The sequence below is a fragment of the Andrena cerasifolii genome, chromosome 3 (genome assembly GCF_050908995.1).
Source record: "Andrena cerasifolii isolate SP2316 chromosome 3, iyAndCera1_principal, whole genome shotgun sequence".
NCBI lineage: Eukaryota > Metazoa > Arthropoda > Insecta > Hymenoptera > Andrenidae > Andrena > Andrena cerasifolii.
The window spans coordinates 16,690,781-16,710,595 of NC_135120.1; the positions used below are offsets into that span (position 1 = coordinate 16,690,781).

At 37.9% G+C, this 19,815-nt stretch overlaps 1 protein-coding gene across 3 annotated transcripts; it reads left to right on the top strand.

The window, feature by feature from the left end:
* Positions 1-518: 518 nt before the first annotated feature.
* Positions 519-18,667, top strand: LOC143367369 (uncharacterized). Of its 3 annotated transcripts, XR_013085027.1 has the most exons (7): positions 664-821; positions 918-1,017; positions 3,630-3,749; positions 3,844-4,018; positions 4,110-4,226; positions 13,132-16,408; positions 17,856-18,667. XR_013085027.1 is itself a non-coding variant. In XM_076809110.1 (6 exons), the coding sequence occupies exons 2-6, from the start codon at positions 958-960 to the stop codon at positions 14,073-14,075; spliced, it is 1,416 nt and encodes a 471-aa protein (XP_076665225.1). In that variant the 5' UTR covers positions 519-657; positions 918-957; the 3' UTR covers positions 14,076-18,667. The 3 variants fall into 3 exon arrangements, 2 of the variants coding, with proteins under 2 accessions (XP_076665225.1, XP_076665224.1); XM_076809110.1 differs by lacking the exon at positions 664-821 and adding an exon at positions 519-657 and having other exon boundaries at positions 13,132-18,667; XM_076809109.1 differs by having other exon boundaries at positions 13,132-18,667.
* Positions 18,668-19,815: the final 1,148 nt, after the last annotated feature.

A 19,815-nucleotide genomic window follows, 5' to 3' on the forward strand; every position in this document is an offset into this window, starting at 1 on the left:
CTGCGCAACTAAGGCTACAATAAAGTGTGAAAGTTGGATAAAATTTGAAATAGAAATGTTTTACAGACAATTAATTTGAAATTTTTGCTTCACATTTCACACAAGGGTTGTCAAGACAATTAGCTAAAGTGTTAGTCTATCATACATTATTATGCATTTTTGGGGATTACAGAATTATTCGATCAAATGTAATTATAAATTTAGTAACACCTTTCCCAGTAACTTCCTCTAGCTTACATTTACTATTATAGGGCCTTTTAAATATTTACAATAATTGAAGATTGAAAATGGAATATTTCATTCGACACTTTAGAAATAATGAAATACATCATTTCCTGACTCTTCCGATGAAATCATTTTCTCGCTTTAATTATACATTTCGAATATTACCTTACTTGTTTCAATTTTGAATAACCAAAACAATGTTGCAAATGCTGCGAGCAAGGATAACAAGTTAAAAAAGGCGCGCAAATACATCGTGCAACTTCGCGTTTGATCGGTAGCTTCCGGCGCCGCTATCTATTACTGAATAGCGTCTACAGCGACAGAGGCGACAGGTCGAAGTATTTACTTAAATCCGTGTGCGAGTCGGTTCAGTGTGTGGGTCAAAGCGAAGGGGCAAAAAAGAAGTCATCCAAGGAATCGCTGCCACCACATGTAAGTAATGAGTATACAACCAATACACGTTGAAAAAAAAGGTGATTTTCGTTGGTACTAATATCCGTAACCCCTCACGTTTCGAATTCAAATGTATTCCCAATAACATCGAACTGGCAGTCGTGCACGATACGCTAACTTAGAATCATGTTTCGCACGAAGTGGTAACGTTTTATTTTTAACCGTCCCTTTTTCGCTCCCTTCCTGCAGTTCTCTTAGTTTTCGATCTCGCAAATGAATTTAAACATTGTCTGTTTCAGCAAGGAACACGATCACTCATCTTTCTATCAGTTCTTGCAAATGGAGCGCAGTCATAAGAATACCGATTGTTATTTTTTCTATTATTCTACGTGCAAAAAGGTAAGTTCCCGTCGTTAACGGCGCGAGCGAAATGCTCGTTGAATTTAATCGGCGCGACGAAATTCTAAACGCTCGATAAATTTGTTCCATATTGTTTCTGTCCCGTTGAATTCGCGAGGTTAGATCGGCCATGTTGAAGCCAGGTTCCACGATACCCTCCTTTTTCAAATAATCGACAAATTAGCTATTTACATATCATAACAACTATCCTTTCTTACTCTTTCGCCAATACTGTGCGTTTTCAATCACATTAAGGGCCCGAAATTCTCTAACATTTTTTTGCCCCTGCACCATCCAGTCTTTTGATAATTTCAGCATCAACTGGAGGTCATAATAGTATTTGTCATTAAATTGGAACAGTTAAGAATTTTTTTTCGATTGTCCGGTACTTTTGGCGAGGTAGTGTGATATTGAACATCGATCATTTCATGATTTTGATGTTGTTACCTTGCAGTATTGATATTTATAATGAGCACTGCAATTCTCCGCTTTAATGATACACTTTACGGTGTTTCTTCGTTTATTGCTACAGTCCACGGCAAAAAGATAGCCCGCAGCATGTTTACGTTAATATTGATTATAACGTACTCTGTACAAACAATTTTTACAGAATTTGCAAATTCAATATTTCTAGGCGCGTAACTGTTATATTTACTTTTTGTGGAAAAAAAAAGAAGTATTTAATTAACACTTACGAATGAATAAAATACTACGTTATTCGACAAACTATTTACGGTTATTACAAAACGAAAACTCGCTTATAATTTAAGGCTTTATAAGACCTCCCTGATTTTGAAAAACTATTGTCTGTCCTTTCTGGTAACAATTTAAGCCATTCTTATATAATACAAATTTTTAAATCTCCTATGCATTGAAATTGTTCTCTACTTTTGTATATAATTCCTTCCACAACAATTCTCTATTACCTTTGAGTCAGGCAATCTTGTTGGTCAATCGAAAACAGTTATTCCAATTTATTAGAAAAGTAATTCACTTGTACTTCGTGATACATACAGTGATGTTATTTGATTATTTGGTTGTCCTACAATTGATTTCTCTCTATGTAAATCTCAATTCAGTTTATTTACGTAACACCCGGCTTTAATACTTGTCATAATACCTTGTTTACTCATTTATCAACTCTCATTGGAATGTGGATGTACAGTGCTCATACCACATGGCAAGGGAATATTAGATACAGGCTTCTGTATAAAACTGTTATTCAATATTTTGGAATATTCAAATGTTTTGATCAGTATTACATCTACAATAACATCTTATTGACTAAATGAAAAAATGGATATAGTTGGTTCACTGTAATTCACAAGTGTATTTATATGCTACTGGGTAAAATTTACCACAGAGGCGCTAGTCGCGAAAATAGAAAAGACTGTTGGAGTTTTTGTTACAATTTTTTAAAGAACTTTAATAAAGATTTTAAGATATTTCATAAATTTTGTTTGATTCTTAAAACACTGTACTTTAACTTAAAAATTACAAAGTTAAAAAAAAAATTCTGGAACCGTGGTTTTTTACGTTTCAATTTTGGGTATTTTTGACTCGGTAGCGACAACCTGTGTTACAATATGGGGTGCGCCTCCCGCCGGGCTAATTAATAGTACAATATTATTTTGGGCTGTACTTCCAAAAGGGACCGGTGGTCGATCGAGATGAAACTTGGTGGGTATTATGAGAGGTGTGGAAAGATCCCAAATATAAAATTTTAGCAGGGGTAATTGTGCATAAAAGGGTACACGTTACCGATTTTTTTTTTAATCACTTTACCACGGCCCCCCCTCTTAACAATATTTCTATGGACTTATACCGACACAACGCATTCCACTTTCCACCTGGTCCCGGGTATTAGTATTGGTTTTGGCTAGATTAGCGCGGGGGCGCGCGCCCACTGGCGGGCGCGTAAAGCATGGTAGCGAACCGATGTGAGAAAAAAAATTTCAAAAATAAAAAATGACAGGATGGGAGGGTTCCCGGGTAGGGGGGCCTGCACCAACGCCCAAAAAAATTTTTAAAAAATTAACAATAATTTTTTATTAATATTTCGGAAACTAATAAATACCCGAAGCTACAATTTTAGATTTAGGATCCACACCCCCTCCCCAAACCTCCTCTCGATCGGCCACCGGTCCCTTTCGGATTGATATCCTCTTTTTGATATGAAACTAAATGTAAGCATGTTGTAAGGCATTTATTTGTTCAGGCACTAAATGCGATAAACAACAGGAAACAAGATACTTACGTTACCAAGATCAAAAACTGGCTTCTAATTTTAGAAATGTTTGTCTTTGAGCTCTATTAAACAAAGCATTTTGTATGTAGCTTAATGAGTACTAAGTATAATATACTACAAGTCCTGAGTCACCTAATCATTGAACTGTGTTTTCTAAACAGATCAATTTCTAAATTTATCTATCTCCTGTATAAATTATAATAGCCTGATTTAAATTTCCCCTCATCTGTAAAAGTAACGTCCATTAATTTTTCTTTATTAAATGCGTCCAGTTTCAAACCAAGTTACGCTATCTTTTTGACGCCGACTATGCACTCGTGCTTTGTCGTTTGCCAGTCTCATTAATTCATAATTATGTTTGAAGGGTGATAATTGTCCATTCAGACATGAACCATCTGCCTTGGGTTGCGAAACAATGTGCGTGTATTGGGTGCAGGATAAATGCTTCGACGAACATTGTAACTTTAGGCATATGGAATTGAAAGTAAGTACACTTCGGGCAGAGAAATAATGAATCATTAAAAAAGAAACTAATCAAAATTGTTAACGCTCCTTCTTCTTTTTTGTTAATCAAATAGAAAAATCGTAAATCAATACCATGTTATTGGGAAACACAGCCAGGAGGCTGTAGGAAGCCACATTGTCCATTCATGCATAAGAATGCTCGTACGATTACCAATGATCCTATTAATCCGGTGAAGAATTCTGACTTAACATCAAAGTCATTAAATCCAGAATGGTTAAATCGCCCTGGTAAGCATATTTCAAGACACACGTTATATAATACAACTCTTTAATGATTATATCGGTGTCTATCATCGGTTTCCTTGTTTATTGTTGCCAGACGATACAAAATACGATGGTAGTAGTACAGAATCAGATCAAGGCAGAGGAAGCAGCGAAGCGGGCAGTTTTATTGGCAGTCCAGCTGTTGATCCTCTTATCGTCAAATTTGAAGAAGGTATGAGGCTTTACTAGCCCCCCCGTCCATCTTTCAGCGTACATTATCTTACATCGGCTACTCTTTCCCTTCCACCCAGTCTACAAGCGAGTATAAATATTCCAAATGCACTCAGCATACCGAGCAATCTGACAATCCCTAACAATGTTTCTAACAGTCTCAACATACTAAACAATATCAATGTCACAAACAACTTAAACGTACCGCAATCTAATGTACAAAATTCACAGACCTCCCCCTGCCACCATGCATTATCATTCTCTCATCCGCAAAATCTACACGCGCATTCTCCTGGCCAATCATTATCGCCATTGCAAAATCAGCATAACTCTCCGCTCCTCCAGCAGCCGCCATATTCACCCATTCATACGCGACAGACTTCTCAGCTTCAGACATCAAGATTCCCCTTCCCATATTTTGAAATGACGTCATACAAACGATTTTAGAATCGGCGGAACGCTCTGATTGTAACAATGTAAATTTCTGTCGCCGGTCAACCAGCATAGAAACGTGCATGAAAGAGATCTTGGAAAACAAAAGGGAAAAACAAGTATAAAGTTACGTTAAACGACTTGATAGTGTTCTTAGAAGATGTAAAGTATCGTATAAACATATAAACGTATACAATACTTTATACGCTAAAGTAAAAACGTACTTCCCATTTTGCAGAGAACTTATCGCAGATTTTTATATTGATTGAGCACCAGGAATGTTAGTACATTTCCGATACTTAATCGATCTTCGCTTGACTTGTTTCGCAGAAAATGAACTGATGAGAGCAAACCATATAAAAAACAAGCCTTTTACGAGAAAGCAGCTTAAGCTGCATCATTGTCATTGAAAAACTTATTCAATATTTTGCTAATAATGGCTTCTAATAGCATCAGACACACGTAAATGTATCGTGAATCCATAAAGTACGTTTTAAATTTCCTTTTCAATAATAAAGACTGCACCGCGTAGAATTATTCACGCAAATAAGATTATATATATATTCTATATATATATATATTAATAATTTCAATAATTAATATGTAATAGATACTAATAAGGTATTAATAATTTTCATTTAACTCGCTTGAAGAAAAAGAAAACTACGAAAAAAGATATGCGCAAGAAGATGTTTCATTAGCTAAGAAAGCGTAGAGAAAAGCAATAGGTGATCTATATCGTTGTCTTTATTATTGGATAGAATAAGATCGTAAAATTATATTGATACCTGAAGAGATTCCTTTGAAAGATAGTTTCAAATGTCTGTGTACATCACACTTTTAAAGCTGTAGTCAAAGATACGTGTTGTCTCCATATGATTGAATCCGCATATAATTTTGTATACACAGCATATTACCACTGGGAAGAGGGGTAACATGCAACATTTAGATTAATCCGATGGAGCTGTGTTCTTAAAGAAGTCAGTTTGAAATTATCGGATGACAAATTAATATTGATATTTGTCGGAACACAGTTGCTTACGTTGGCATACCTCATCCGTTAGAGAATTTGTGAATAATTGTGTCGTCAGAAAAGAAACTCGACGATCTTACCATAAGCAAAGAAAAAAAAACGAAAAAAAAAAAACAAAAAACCATAACATAAAAAGAATGTAAAAAAAAAAACGTAGATTTGAATATCAATTTTTCCAGGGGCTGCTATATCTAAACTTTGCCTGTAGCCCTCTAACTGCCTATGGCTATCTTTCTCCAGCGGCAACGCGATGAGCCTCGAATTTTCCCGAATGCCGCAATAAAGAAAACAAGATCGAAGTGTATTCACGTCTTTTCGTTGATGCTACTATGATACCCAAAACGAAACTGTACTGGATGAATAAGAAGATAGCTATGGGTCGTCGCTTTGCCACACACACACGATCTGAACTCGCACAGATATCCCGATATCGATTCAACGTCAGAACGTAGGGTGAAATGTTTGTTTATTTATGGAGATTATAGTTTTACGCGTTTGGTGTCTAATTGTTCGACCAAGGAGCATCTCTTTTGTGAGAGGGAGAGGGGGAGAGAGAGAGCGAGGGTGGGAGGGGGAGGGAGAGAGAGAGAGAGAGAGAAAGAGAGGAAGGTCATATACTTTGAGCTCGATGCATAATTCGTCAATGGAAAGTGGTTTCAAGGGAATGTCTTGCCAGTGTCCTAAGTTTTTTCATTTCTTTCTCGTGCTCTTACCGGATTACGCCCCGAGCTCGACGATGTATGACCAACGAATGAAATTATTCGAGCCGAATACTGCCTCGGATACACGCGCACACGTGCTTTATTTTCGTCCAATAACGTTGCACATAATCATTACATGCGAACGATAGTAGCGCTCTTTCTTCTCCTTCCTTCAGACGGGAAGGAGAGGAGAGACAACGTTGAGACGATTAGACAGGAAAAATAAGTTTGTATTTAGGATAAATAGTACTCGATTTAACCGTAATCCCAGCCTTGATTTCACGCGTACACACGAACGATATAAATAATGCCTTCATATGTTTTGGCTTCACCACACGAATTAGCGAATTTCGAAACGGCATGGGATAACAGAGCGTGACAGCGATAAATAGATAAAATTTCCTACAATAGCGTTGCACATTGTTGCGGTGTTGCGTTGCTTTGTAACGGATGTACAAGAGAAAATTCAATACGAGAATTCGTACGTTCAAGAGGAGGCCAAACGTTGCGCCGAATCGTGCGGCATCAGATAACGGCGGAGCCTCCCAGGCCCCGCCGATAGGAAATCTGACGGACTCTTTTTCTTTTCTCATTTAACACGCGTGTAATTCAGTTTGCGCGTTGAATGTACGAATTAACCCGCTGAAAGCGAGATACATTACCGCGGCGTAAGAGGAACAGCATTGCGTTCGCGATTCCACCGTAGGAAAGAACTCACGAAGGTGCGGAGGCCGGGTGAACTTTTTCCCCCCTTCAATCGAATCGAGTATGATGAGAAACTTACCAGTGACCAGTATGAAACGCATCTTCGTCGAAGCACAGAGGGACAGATTACGTTTCTTTCGCCGAGGTCGTCCTTCCCGATTCCCCGTACGTTGCTCTATACAGACGTGTTGTCCCCATTTAGTTGAAGAATGGAAGGAAACGGAAGGACTACTTCGAGCGTGGATCGCACGCGAACACGAGACAAGAGGGTTAAACGACGAAATATAAAATTATATAATACAGATACATTACGATAGCTATAAATATATAAATATATACGTATGCTTATATATTTATGTATTTATATGAAATATTATATATATATATATATAATACACAGATACAGGAAGAGGTTTCGCGTTAAGGCGAGGGGAACTTTTAAGGGAGAGAAATGCGACTTAATATCACACATATTGCATGCGTACAAGGCATAATATTTACATACATGTATTTTTAACGCGAAGCAAAGGCGGAACTCGGTGAAATAGTACCGTTAAATTCTCGTTCCGGTCGCATAATATATCGCTTCGCATTTGTTTCTTCTAAAAAGAAAAAAAAAAGAGGAGGGAAAACAGGCATTTCTCGCGACGAGTATCCTAGACGTTACAAGTGGAAGCAAATTGCATTAATTATTATTTCCACCGCGAGATACTATTTGCGTCTAGATCCGCACGGGAGATATAAGGGGGAACTGATATAATCTTTATATTACGAGAACTCGACAGCATAATGAGATATTATATATTGAGCTACACTAATATTACATACACACACACATATAAATATATATATATATTTATGATCGAGATAAATCGTCGGCCGCGTAATTGAGTGTTTCGAGCATCGATCGTGAACGTCTCCAATTTTATATACGGGTAGAATTTGAACGTTCTAGTCCCTAGGATTTAATCACGCTTCCTAGTGATTTCTCTTTATCGTTTCAGCCGACTAAAAAAAAAAAAAAAAAAAAGAGAGCAGAAGATAAAAATATTCGTTTAAAGATACATGCAAGCGTTCGCGAGATGAACAAGCGTGGCGTTGAAGTCTCGAGACGATAGGGAACGGAAAGATTTCTTATTTTGTACGTAATTTTGTATGCAACCGGAACGGTGACAGATGTAACTGGGAGAGCGAAGGTTGGCAGGGGATGGAGGGGTTGGACGGGGGTTATGGAAGACGTGTATAAGAGAAACAGATTGTATATTATAAGGATAGCGTAAAATTAATAGGATACGGATTGTCTTTCATTCTTTTCTTCTTCTTTCTTTTCTTTCGTTTCCGTTGTAAAGAACTTGCCAGTAAATGCCAGCTTATATTTGATACCTTACGATTGTATCTACAGCTAAACTCAAATGGATTTAATGATCGTGAATTCATTGAATGTGATATACCGCGCACGGAAGAACTCGGAAAGTACTGAACCAGTATATTTACCATTACAGGCCTTTGTGCGTTAAAAGTATTCGATGTCGTTGTGCCCCGTTGCTGCGTGAAATTTGTACGTCAAGGACGCTTCCACAAAGAAACGAAAGAGCGCTCGCGAGGGCGAGATTTCTTTCGCCGCTGTTGCTTTGCCTGCGAAACGAGGGAATGAATGACTCGTACACGCGAACAAAAAAAAAAAAGAAAAAAAGAGAAAGAAAAGAGAAACGAATTGAATTTTTCCTGAATCTGGAGGATCGTCTTTGATGCGTTTCAGCGCAGCGAGTACGATTACCGCTCTCATTATATTTTCTACGAAATTAAACGGCCTGTAACGCATGTAACTTCTTCGCTAGTGCGTGTGTGCGTGAATAGAAGAGACAAAAAAAAAAATAGCGCAAAAGTACTAATTTATATGTAACATACTTAACGAAGATGAAAAAGAGAGATCAGCAGCTGGAACTGTGTCGCCGGCGACGACCTTGATTCCTTTTATTTATTACATCTTTTCGATCGCAAATTATTCGTATCAATGTGTAGCTAGTTAAACAATGCATTTAGCGATTTGTAATCGTCTTTTACGATTTTTAGTCGAAATAATGCGAGGGTCCGTCGGCGATTCGCATAACCGTAATCGCAAAACATTTGCAGAAGTTGCGACTTCGCTTCCTCGTGCATTGAGCAAAAAGAGAAAGAAAAATATAATGGAAAGTAAAAAAAAAAAAAAATTATCGCTACTTATACAATTACTTTTTTCGTTGAACGTAGAATATTGAGTATTCTTCGAAATTGTTTCTTAGGATTTTTTAAATTCTTTTTTTTTCTCGTTTTTTATTTAAGTAATTAGTTACAAGTTATGGATTGTTTTTTGCTAGTTTACCTATTTTTTGGGGTTCTATTTTTTTTATACGAATTCTATTGTTTTCTAATTGTTACTTATTGTGCACGTCCAGCTGCAATCATTGTTCTTGCGTCCTCCGTTCGGACGATGGTTTACTATTTGAATTATATTACTTCGTCAATCTATTGCCTTTCGTCTTGTTCTTTTTTTTTTTTGTTCTTTTTCCCCCCCTATTTATTGTTGCTACTGCCGTTAGTAGTATGATTATTACGATTATTCTCACGATCACCACTGTTATTGATGTTGTTATACTATAATTTCCCGAAGATTCGCCGCTCCTCTACAGTTGTACGACAATTGTCTTTCGCGTCGTCATGTCACGGAAATTACATGCGCAATCTGCCACGAGCAACGACAACTTCGACCTTCGTCTCGATCGTTCAGCGCTTGTTCTTCCTTCCGAAAGAAAATCGAAATGATATTGTCAGCCTTGCGGATTTAAGAATCGAATGTTCGCCTTTAAATTGCAACGTTCTCCCGAGAGAAGCCGGAAGGTGGAGGGTGGCGAGCAACGAGCGAGAGGAATTGTCGTTGCGCCGACTAAACGATATGTAAAAATTTACCTTTTCGGCGATTAATAGCGAGATAAAAGCGAGTAACAAGTCCCTTATGTAATTCCCGAGAAAGGAATTCGCTTTAAGAGAGATTATACGCTGAACACGCGACACGTAATTCCTTGCTATAATGAATCGATGTAAACGAATGAAAAATCATTAATTTTCCTTGGGATGATACTTGGATTTCAATAAACTTGATACTATGAAAAAGAAAGGGAAAGTAAGGCCGGTGTGACAGCGACGATCTCTACGGTGCCTTTTAATCTACCTCACAATAGTTCGTGAGACTTAGCAATTATTTCCGCCGATTCTGTGCAAGTATAATCGTCTCTGCGCACCGGGCGGACAGTTTTCGAATGATACTTTTCTTTCGCATTTGTCATAAACGTTGCGTAGAACGTTGCGAGCAGATATTGCGATTAGTAAATGTTGATAGCTTGTTCGTTGGATGGTGCAATTCATTTGTTGCACATCTAACGTGGCGGTTCCAGGGAGAAGCAAACGTGGCGAGGAATACTGTATAAACACTGAAGCTTGCGGTCATGGAAATTTGAAAGAAAACATAATACTTTTCTTTCCAATTTGCAGATGACAAACATTTCAGTTTCTACAGTTTTAGCGAGTCCGTGATTATTTCAAATAGAACTATTGTACGTAATTCAATGTTATTCGATGTACAGAGTGTCTTTGGAGAAAGGATATGAGGAAATATGAGAATGCTTTCCTTTATTCTTTGTGTCGAATCAGATGGTACAAAGGGAAGCTTTATTCGAAGCTTTTGAAACGGTTTCGGAGTAAGTTCGTGCCTTTTTTTTATTGCAACGTTATATTTTCGTTCTAGTACCGTGAAAGTGTTAAAAAAAAACAGATACATTAATTGATCTTTCACGGCACTTAAATAGAAATATAACAATCCATATAAAAAATAGAAGAGTGATTTTGGGATGACCTTGAAAAACTTAGAAGAAAATGTTTCTTCTTACTATGCTATTTTATGTAAAGAATGATAAGGAAAGTTTCTTATCTCTGCTCGTGTCTTCCACCGTTCAGAAATGATTTTCTTGCGTGAAAATAATTAAGTCGAAGTAGCGAAATAAAATAATTGCCCTTCTTCTCGAAGGAATCAAGATCGAAAGTTTCTACTTCGACAAACGTATTTATTCAGAGGCACGTTCCTTGCTATTTCTGTTTGCCAAAATTAATGGTAACAGATCTTTTACGATTCTATCATTGCACGACTCGTTACCGGCATCTTCGTAACGCACACTTTTGGTGGGCACTAAAAATGAACGAAGCAGGGCTGATAAGACATGAATTTCATCACTGTCGGTATTTATAGATGCAAACAGAAATACAAGTAACGGGCCACGAACATGATACGTTCGTTTCTGAAAACACAATCGAGCGGATTATTTTTCGGGGCAAATTTTCACACAAGATTTGCTTTCGCATTTTCAACTTAGTCTTCGTAATGAATTCGCATTCTTTCCAAGTCGCTCTGTACAATCGAATAAAAATCAAAGCAAAACGTAGCTGAATCATCCAAGACTACTTCACTTGAAAGCGTGCGACTACTTGGAAGATTCCCTCCTAATTTATTGCTTACATTCCGCGTTCTATTATTTTCACGGAGATCCCTCGAGCAGCGGGGTTTCATGCAACTTCCAAGGATTTTGTAAACCAAGCAAACTTTCGATGCGCGTGCCACGATTCATCGCGTGAAAATTGTGCGCAACGTTTAAATCGTGCGATTCCATTTGTGACAAATATATGTTGCATATTCGCGCCACTGATCGTTGTCTAACATTGCTCGATTCGTTTGGTAGCGAGAAGTGAACCGGTTTAATTTATTAAGCGTAATTAAAAGCGTCTTTCGACAGCTACGAAGTAGCTAAAGATGTCACTTAGAATTCGAAATTGACTTCATTCACTGTTCGAGTTTCTCAACAGAAGAAAGTCCCGCGCTCCACCTGCTAATGCCCTTTAAATTCAATTATTCTTTGCAAATATCCCGGGGTACAAGTTTTTCTCGTCGAATCTTCCTTTCATTTTTTTCTTTTTAAATTTGATGCAAAAGAAGGAAAGAGAACAATAGGTTTCCATTCGAGATTTACAGACGGCTCACGGAATGCTATTCGATTGTTTTCGATTGGAAGTGCCTGGAAGTGTTAAAGAAACAGAGGCGACAAGCTTTAACAGGGAGTTTTCGAGGAACAGTAGTAGACAGAAAAGACGAAAGATTCGAAGAGCTGCCAACGACGATAACGATTCACCCATTGGATTTTAAGCATAAGTCACGAGTACGGTTTCCTTATCTGGCCAAAAAGTCGAAGAAGTCCGGAGAGAAAGGAGGCGAGTCGCTCGACAGGACGTTGTTTATTCATAGATTTAACCAGGGACACGCTAGTTTCGTTCGTGGCTTCTGTAAGGATATAAATATCAGGAGTTAAAGCTGGCAGTTTAAGCTGTGCGAGAAGGAGCAATGATAAAGGAGCAGACGCTAAAGCTAGAGATGTAGAAAGAGAGGGAGAGAAAGAGTGGAAGAGAGGAAAGCAAGGACAAGCACGGAGAGGCTGTGGTTGCAAGGAGACGCGGAGATGGATCGCCGTCCGAGGAGTGTCGATCGAAGTATCGGAATTGTATTGTCATTAAACACTCTCCTTTTACCGAATAGAGTACGTTAATCCCACCATTCTAGTTTAGAATCCAAATTTTTCGAAAGTATGTTAGAGGCAACACGTTTAGCAAGAACGACAATAAAGTGCTGGTGGTTGACTGCGAGAGAATCCTTCCTCGATTCTAATAAAGATTCATTCTCTCGAGGGAGTTACAAACAGAGAGAGAGCAGACGCTTGGGAGGCGCTAAGCCCGAAAACAAAAATCGAACCGTAGAGTAACATAAAGCTGTGCATAAATATATATACATACATACATAAAAAAAAAAAAAAAAAAAAGAAAGAGACAGAAGTACATTTTGGGAAGCTCGCTCCGAGGACGGTTGAACGCTATGCGTCGACGAGCGTCTGAGGACCGCCTGCCGCTACGCCCTCCATTAAAAGAAATATCCGCAATGTCGTGTCCTGTGTTTCTTCCAGAATCGGACAATGAAAGCGTACCGTCCCCGGTTAAGCCGCAGCCGAGGATCCCTTACTGCAAGACATACGAGGAGATCAGATTGGAGGAGATCCAGGCCGAGAGCGCCGCCTACTATTCGTATCAGGTGGAGGACTATCAGAGCGACGTGGGCGGCGGCAAGATGAAGACAAGGAGGACGAGGAAGGTCTGCCTCTACCCACAGATCGGCAAAGAGAAGAACGGCGAGAAGGGCTTGGACTTCGAGGTGCTCACGTTGGAGGAGATACGCCGTAGAAAGAGGCGCAAAGCCGTGCAAGAGAAGGAGCCCAAGCCGGCTGGCGAGCCGGCAGCCTCCGGCGGCAAAGGGGAGTCGACTGCGGACTTCCTCAAGGACGCCATGAAGACGCTGGCCGAGCTCAGAGAAACGACTTTTGTCAGGGGGGTGAAGAGGACACTGGAGGACTCCAACGACGGCGCGGAGAGGCGTAAAGTGAAGCGGACCGATACAGAGGGTACTGGCTCTGTGCTTCACGTGCCACCTGTTAAGCTCAGGAGGAAGTCTCCTAAGAGGTTCGCCTCCGCTGGGGACCAAGCTGGGGAGCAGCTGGGTGAATTAACGAGTAAAGATCAGCAGGACAGTGTAGACGGGGAAACGGGGGACGAATGTAGTCAAGTGAACGCAACGGACAGGGTAGACAGTTCCGAGGAGTCGAGCAGTGTGTCTAGGAGGAACGAGGTGGAGGTCAGGCTGTGCGACAGCAGCACCGACGAAGACCAGATGCAGCTGGAGAGGAACGAGGAGAGAAACGAGGAGAGGCAGCCCGCGGAGGACGCCAAGGACATCATGGCTTCCTGTGACAGTCTGCTGAACGTGAACGAGGATGATTATCTGACGCTGGACATGGCGTCGGACGATATCCTCAAAGACATCGACGCTTTGCTCAAAGAAAAGAGTTCAGTTTGAGGGGATGTGAGAGGATCCAGGGACATGTACTTGCAGAGGATCGGCTGGGAAAAGCGGAGAAAGCGTTGCTCTCCTCTATTCGATCGTTTACTCTTTCTATTCTTCTGGGAGGCTGCTCTCCAGACTGCTCAGGCGGTTCGCAGGATCTCGCGCCTCTGCCTCGCTCGACCGGGGGATCTATTCCCTCGAACCGAGTCGCACGGCAGCTGATTTCTGCCCGCACTTTGATTCTGAGCAATCGCGTTTATACGCGTTAATTCGGTTGACCGATGGTCGTTTGCACGAGGACGAGACTACTTTGAGGAGATCTCGTGTCTAGATTTCATTTGCGGATTAACGTCACGTGGAATGACCGTTTTAACGGACGCGGAAGGATGCTTGGCGATTAATCGCCGCGCGATTGACGAAGGTTCGTTTCGCTGTTGAATGAGAACGAACGTTCCAGCGGAATTTACGTTTCTTCTTTGCAATACTTACTCTTGAATATATTAGGGTATCTTCGTACGACACTGAAACCGCGTTGGTGATCGCGATTTAATAATGCTTTTATGTTGCGGCTGAAAACCGTTTACGTGTCGTCTGTTTTCTTTTTGTTTTAAATTCCATTTCTCACTCCTTTTGGTAATGAGTTATAGAGTTACGGAATGTCACCGAAATTTTTTGCACCATTTTTGTAGACACCCCTGATAGTGAGGAAGCCGAAGCTTTGTCCGTTTTGAGCGAGCCAGAAATTTGAAGTAACAACAATTTATAGAAACACATTTTTTATTAGAAAGTCAAGGATCACATTGAATTTCTTAAATGGGGCTGTAAGTTTCATTTTTTAGAATATTCGAAGGAATGTTGGAACAAATGAAACGATTAGCAGAAGTACTATTTTATATTTAATGGAAAGTTTACAGTATCAATTAAGACATCATTACTTGAGCTGATTTAATTCTTAGATCGATATATTTGTACTGTACATATTCATTCACATCAGTTTTTCTTGTTCCTTTACGAATCTTTAATGTGTGATAACTTCTAGTAGAATAAATCCTCAAATCTATCTTCGATTAATTTCTATTTGCGGGAATATTTACAGTAAATTATGTATTGAACGCAATTAAAGAACAGTAAAGATCTTGAAACAAAATAATTACAATCTGCAAAACAGTGGATCCAAATTAAATCCATAGGACTTTAACAAAACAACATTTTTTCTTGGAGAAGGTAACATAACTTGAATGTTTATTTGCATAAATTATGTTGTTTTTTTTTTTATAAAAGTCGTTTAATTTGTCACGTTATTCTCCACAGTATTGTAAAAAGAAAATGATATGGTCCCATTGAAAAGCTTCAAGGTAACCTTGATTTCTTTTACAGAAATATAAAGTATTTTCAAATTTTTCTCATTTAAATTTGCCTGTATTTTTCTTACACTATCGCAAGTGCCTAAAAAATCGTGCGGACTGTGACTGTGTACACCCTATATAATTTTCTACTGTAGCATTTGGTTGCAGTGACCACTACATTTCTTGGAAACGAATGCATTTCCTTCTTTTCCTATTCATTCTTCCGTGCTTCCTGCCAAGATAGCCATTACTCGGCTTGCGCTTTATTCGCCTGAATAAAATCATTAAAAATCCCCTTCACATCACATGCGTTTTTTAACTTGTATAAATAATCTATAGACGCAAATTGTAGGGCTTGACGAAACTCACTGAAAGAAATAAAAAAAAAAATCATCGTAAACTAGTAGTTTCGAAGGTATCTGAATAGGTTTTCAGCTTGTAAAAAGTTCCCTCCGGAATCGAGCTCTATTATTCATTGCATGAATAAACTTTAGACATGTTCGAAATGTTATCTTTCAGAAAAACTTCTGGTCAGTGTATTTCGTATGCATTTAATTTGATCAATTTAATAACGTAATTCGAACATCTCTGGATATCTCTGAAGCAATTAGTTATCGATTATCATCTTTACAAACAATGCGTTTAAACTTTTTTGTTTCTTTCATCAAATTCTACCAACTCTTATGGTTTCCATCTATATTTCTTTTACACCCCGTAATACATCGATAAAATGACTTAAGTGACCCACGAAAAGGTAACTTTATCTTAAACTACCTGTAGTTTATGGATGACTAGGCGATTCAAACAGTGTGGTTGCAATTAGGAACGACGATAACCCTTCACGGTCCAATTTTCTGTTCATTCGATATTAGTATCTTCAGGTTAATTCAATTTTGAAGTAACAGTAATTAAACTTTTCTTAAAGTGATATTCTAACAAGAAGAAAGATGGCATAACAAACATTGGCCATGTATTTTCCAAACTCGTCTACATTGCCAGGTAGCTTTAAATCTATGTTATTTAAAAAATATTAGTGAACATTAATGTAAATGTCTATAAATAATTATTGTACATAGTGATTCAGTAACTATTGTGAACGCAATTTTCATTTCTAAAATCATTTTCAACATAAACTTTTTTTTAAAAAAAAGTAAAAAACCATAAAATCATTTTTTTTTTAAATCGGTGTCAAAATAAAAACGAAATTAAATCGGCTCGGCGCGTGATGTCCCACTAATTTTTTGCGCACTCTAATTCTCGTGCGTTAGTGTGCTAATGGACTATAATTGATAAAGCTTTTGAAATTGATTTAATTCTGCTTCTATTTTGGCACCGATTTGAAAAAAATTTTTATCCTTTTTAGTGCACCTTTGAAGTCGGTTATTTACTTTTTTTTTAAAAAAAAAGTTTATAATTTTATAATTTTTAGTGACGTTTGTTTGAAGTCGGTTAAAAAACATTTATCATTGCATCAATTGGGGAACATACTCCATATAACAACGAAAGAATCATCTAAATCGGTCCACGCGTTACAAAGTTATGCGCGAACATACATTACACTTGGAATTCTAGATAATTCTAGCGTCTCTAGATAATAATAAAAAAAATAGCAAGGTACCACCTTCATACTCTTTCAAATAAAAGAAGAATCATCGAAATCGGTGCACCTATACGGAAGTTAAGCGTGAACATACATACATAATGAAATATAAGTGACGAAATGAGTAACCTCCTCCTTTTTGAAGTCCGTTAAGAAGTGTTTCGTTGCAGTTAAATTATATTTGTGCATTTTAAACCCAATGAAAAATTTGTTTTTACTCGTAGCGTGGTAGGAGTTTGATTATAAAAAGTGTTTCACCGATTTTCGTAGCTACAAACACTTTTCGGTGACAATAGTTACTGAATTGGGACTACATAATTAAAATTACGATAGTAGCTACTGTTTGAAGTAGTTTTTTTTTAATATCCTTAGATACAGAGTAACACTTACGAATATTCGGACATCACAATATATTTACTTTTTTTATTTCTATATTACTCGCAAAGTATTAAAGATGTAAATTAATTATTTTTTAGTAGATTCAATTATTCCAGTTTCTAAGAACGCATTTATCCTTCTCTAAATGCAATTCTATTTCCAAACTGGTTTCGAAAAAACTGATACGTAGTTTGAGAAAGGTGTACATCTGAACCAAAATGTAGAAATAAAAAATTTTGTAATTTATTACTCCCCGTGACAATTAATCCCTACTTACTTAAAATGATACATAATTGTCGTATTGCAAGGATATTCGAGTATTTCGTACAGATGTAGTATGTTTCACATGTTTTCTAAGGTCAGATTTTTAGTAGACGTTATAGGGATAATCATCATACTTGAACATCATTAAGTCGTTTTCTGTGACATTTCTGCAATTTGAAAATTATGTCTCATTTTTTGTTTCAGGCGAATGTTGAAATAAATCGTTTCAATTAAAAGAAAGTGGTGCTTGGTATTATACACTAGTATAAATAATCGTCGAGTAATTCTGTGCTAAAGTGTCTCAAGGTAAATGAAAAACATTGTTTAAATTGGATGAAAATTGGAAAAAGAAACTTTTTAAAGGACATTACAAGTGATCATTAAAATAATTCAATGAACGTTCTAAAATTACGTTTTCCAATTTTATTACCTTTTAACATTCATTTAATGCCACCACATTCTTTTATTCATAAAGTAAATCAACTTCCGTCTATTTAAGCTTCAAATTTTATAGAGTACCGGCGGGTAGCGTCGTGTTATTTAACACGTGAAAGCATAATATTATTTTACCATGCGATTTATTAAAATTTTTAATATGCAATTTTTAACGACGAAACTCTAATAAACTATGCTATGGACTTTTTCGATCCATGGTGTTTTTGAAACCTCGATTTCGCTCTTTAAAGTAATTCGAGAATTGAATTGGAAAAAAATTCTAGGTAATTAGCATAATTGTTTCGTTCACTTTTTCACGCAATCTGCATTTTACTATAAGCAAGAAGAAAGTAAGATTGGAATGTTAGATACTGTTTCTTTGAAACCATTTGGTTCGACGAAGAATGTTAAGCGATTTTCTGCATCGTTCGACATTTTTTTTTATCACGTTACCGGCATCGGTGATCTTCCGTTTCGTACGGAAGTTAATAGAACAAATTGCAAAGTGTACCTTTTGATGCGATTGTATGAAGAAAAATATTAAATTAAAACAAATAAACCGTTGTTACATTTTCAAGCTACTGGTCGCCATTTTTATTTCGCGCCCTTACCAAACACCTTATCACTGATATTACACTGTAATAAATACTATTTTCCTGACTTACAGATAGCAAATATAGGATAGACCTAACCGGAGACGAGCTCAGGGTAGACTTAACATTTTATACGAATTGTGTCGCATAAAGTGAAGTGCGAACTTATTTTCTTTTGCAAAAAAAAAAACGCTATCTTGCTATTTGTATTTAATTTAAAATCGTACCGTTAATAGCAATGTAAGAGGTTTCGATGAAATTGAAATATGATGTATCCACATTTACGGAGAATTTAAGCACAGACGAGGTGTAGGATAGACCTAAAGGTGGGATTCCACTGAGGCAGTTTTTTGGTAACAGGCAACATCGTCGCATCTTTTTTTCACATGCGACATGTTGCCTTGCGCTGCTTCGTCGTGGAACCGCACCTTAACATTTTATAGAATTTCGTGACACGTGAACTGAGATATCGACTTCGCAGAACTTCGGTGGTTTTGTCAACTTAAATAGAGAAGCCGGTTAAGTCAGTAAAAGTGTACCATTCTTACACTACGCCTGTTCAATTTACATCACAGGTTATAGTACACACTTAACCATCCTTACGACGCAGTTAAAACTTTACAGTCTACACTTTAGACCTACACTTCTCAATTCACAACACCATAACTGACACTACCTAATTCACACTTGCACTGCACACTGTATACTACTTCTCATTTTACACTTCACTCATCACAGTTTATATTTACAGGTCACTCTTCACTCTTAACACGCCACACTCCCGCCTCTACATGTCGCACTTCACACTCCTCCACAGGTCACACTTTTCCTTCTACACATCACACTTCACACTGCACCGTTACACTTCACACGCTAGATGCCACACTTCATTCTCTACACTTCGCACTTCATAATTTTCATTCACAGCTCTCAACATAGCAACTGATCGCCTCAGGATGGTGCATAATATGGTAAGCAGTTATTTAGCTTCTCGCAACCATTTATTCCTTCCTATAAGTCGAGCTAGCGCTTTCGAACTCTGTGAGTTGGTAAGGTACGAGATTCTGAACAAGTTTCTCTAATGAAATTTTGCCTTAGGACGACTTATAACGAAGTTACAGCCTACCATAGCCTTT

Excerpts from the sequence above, each read along its gene's own strand:
- LOC143367369 (XM_076809109.1), top strand. Across the intron at positions 1,018-3,629 it reads ATTATTCTACGTGCAAAAAG|GGTGATAATTGTCCATTCAG; the intron begins GTAAGTTCCCGT and ends TTATGTTTGAAG. Across the intron at positions 3,750-3,843 it reads TTAGGCATATGGAATTGAAA|AAAAATCGTAAATCAATACC; the intron begins GTAAGTACACTT and ends TTAATCAAATAG.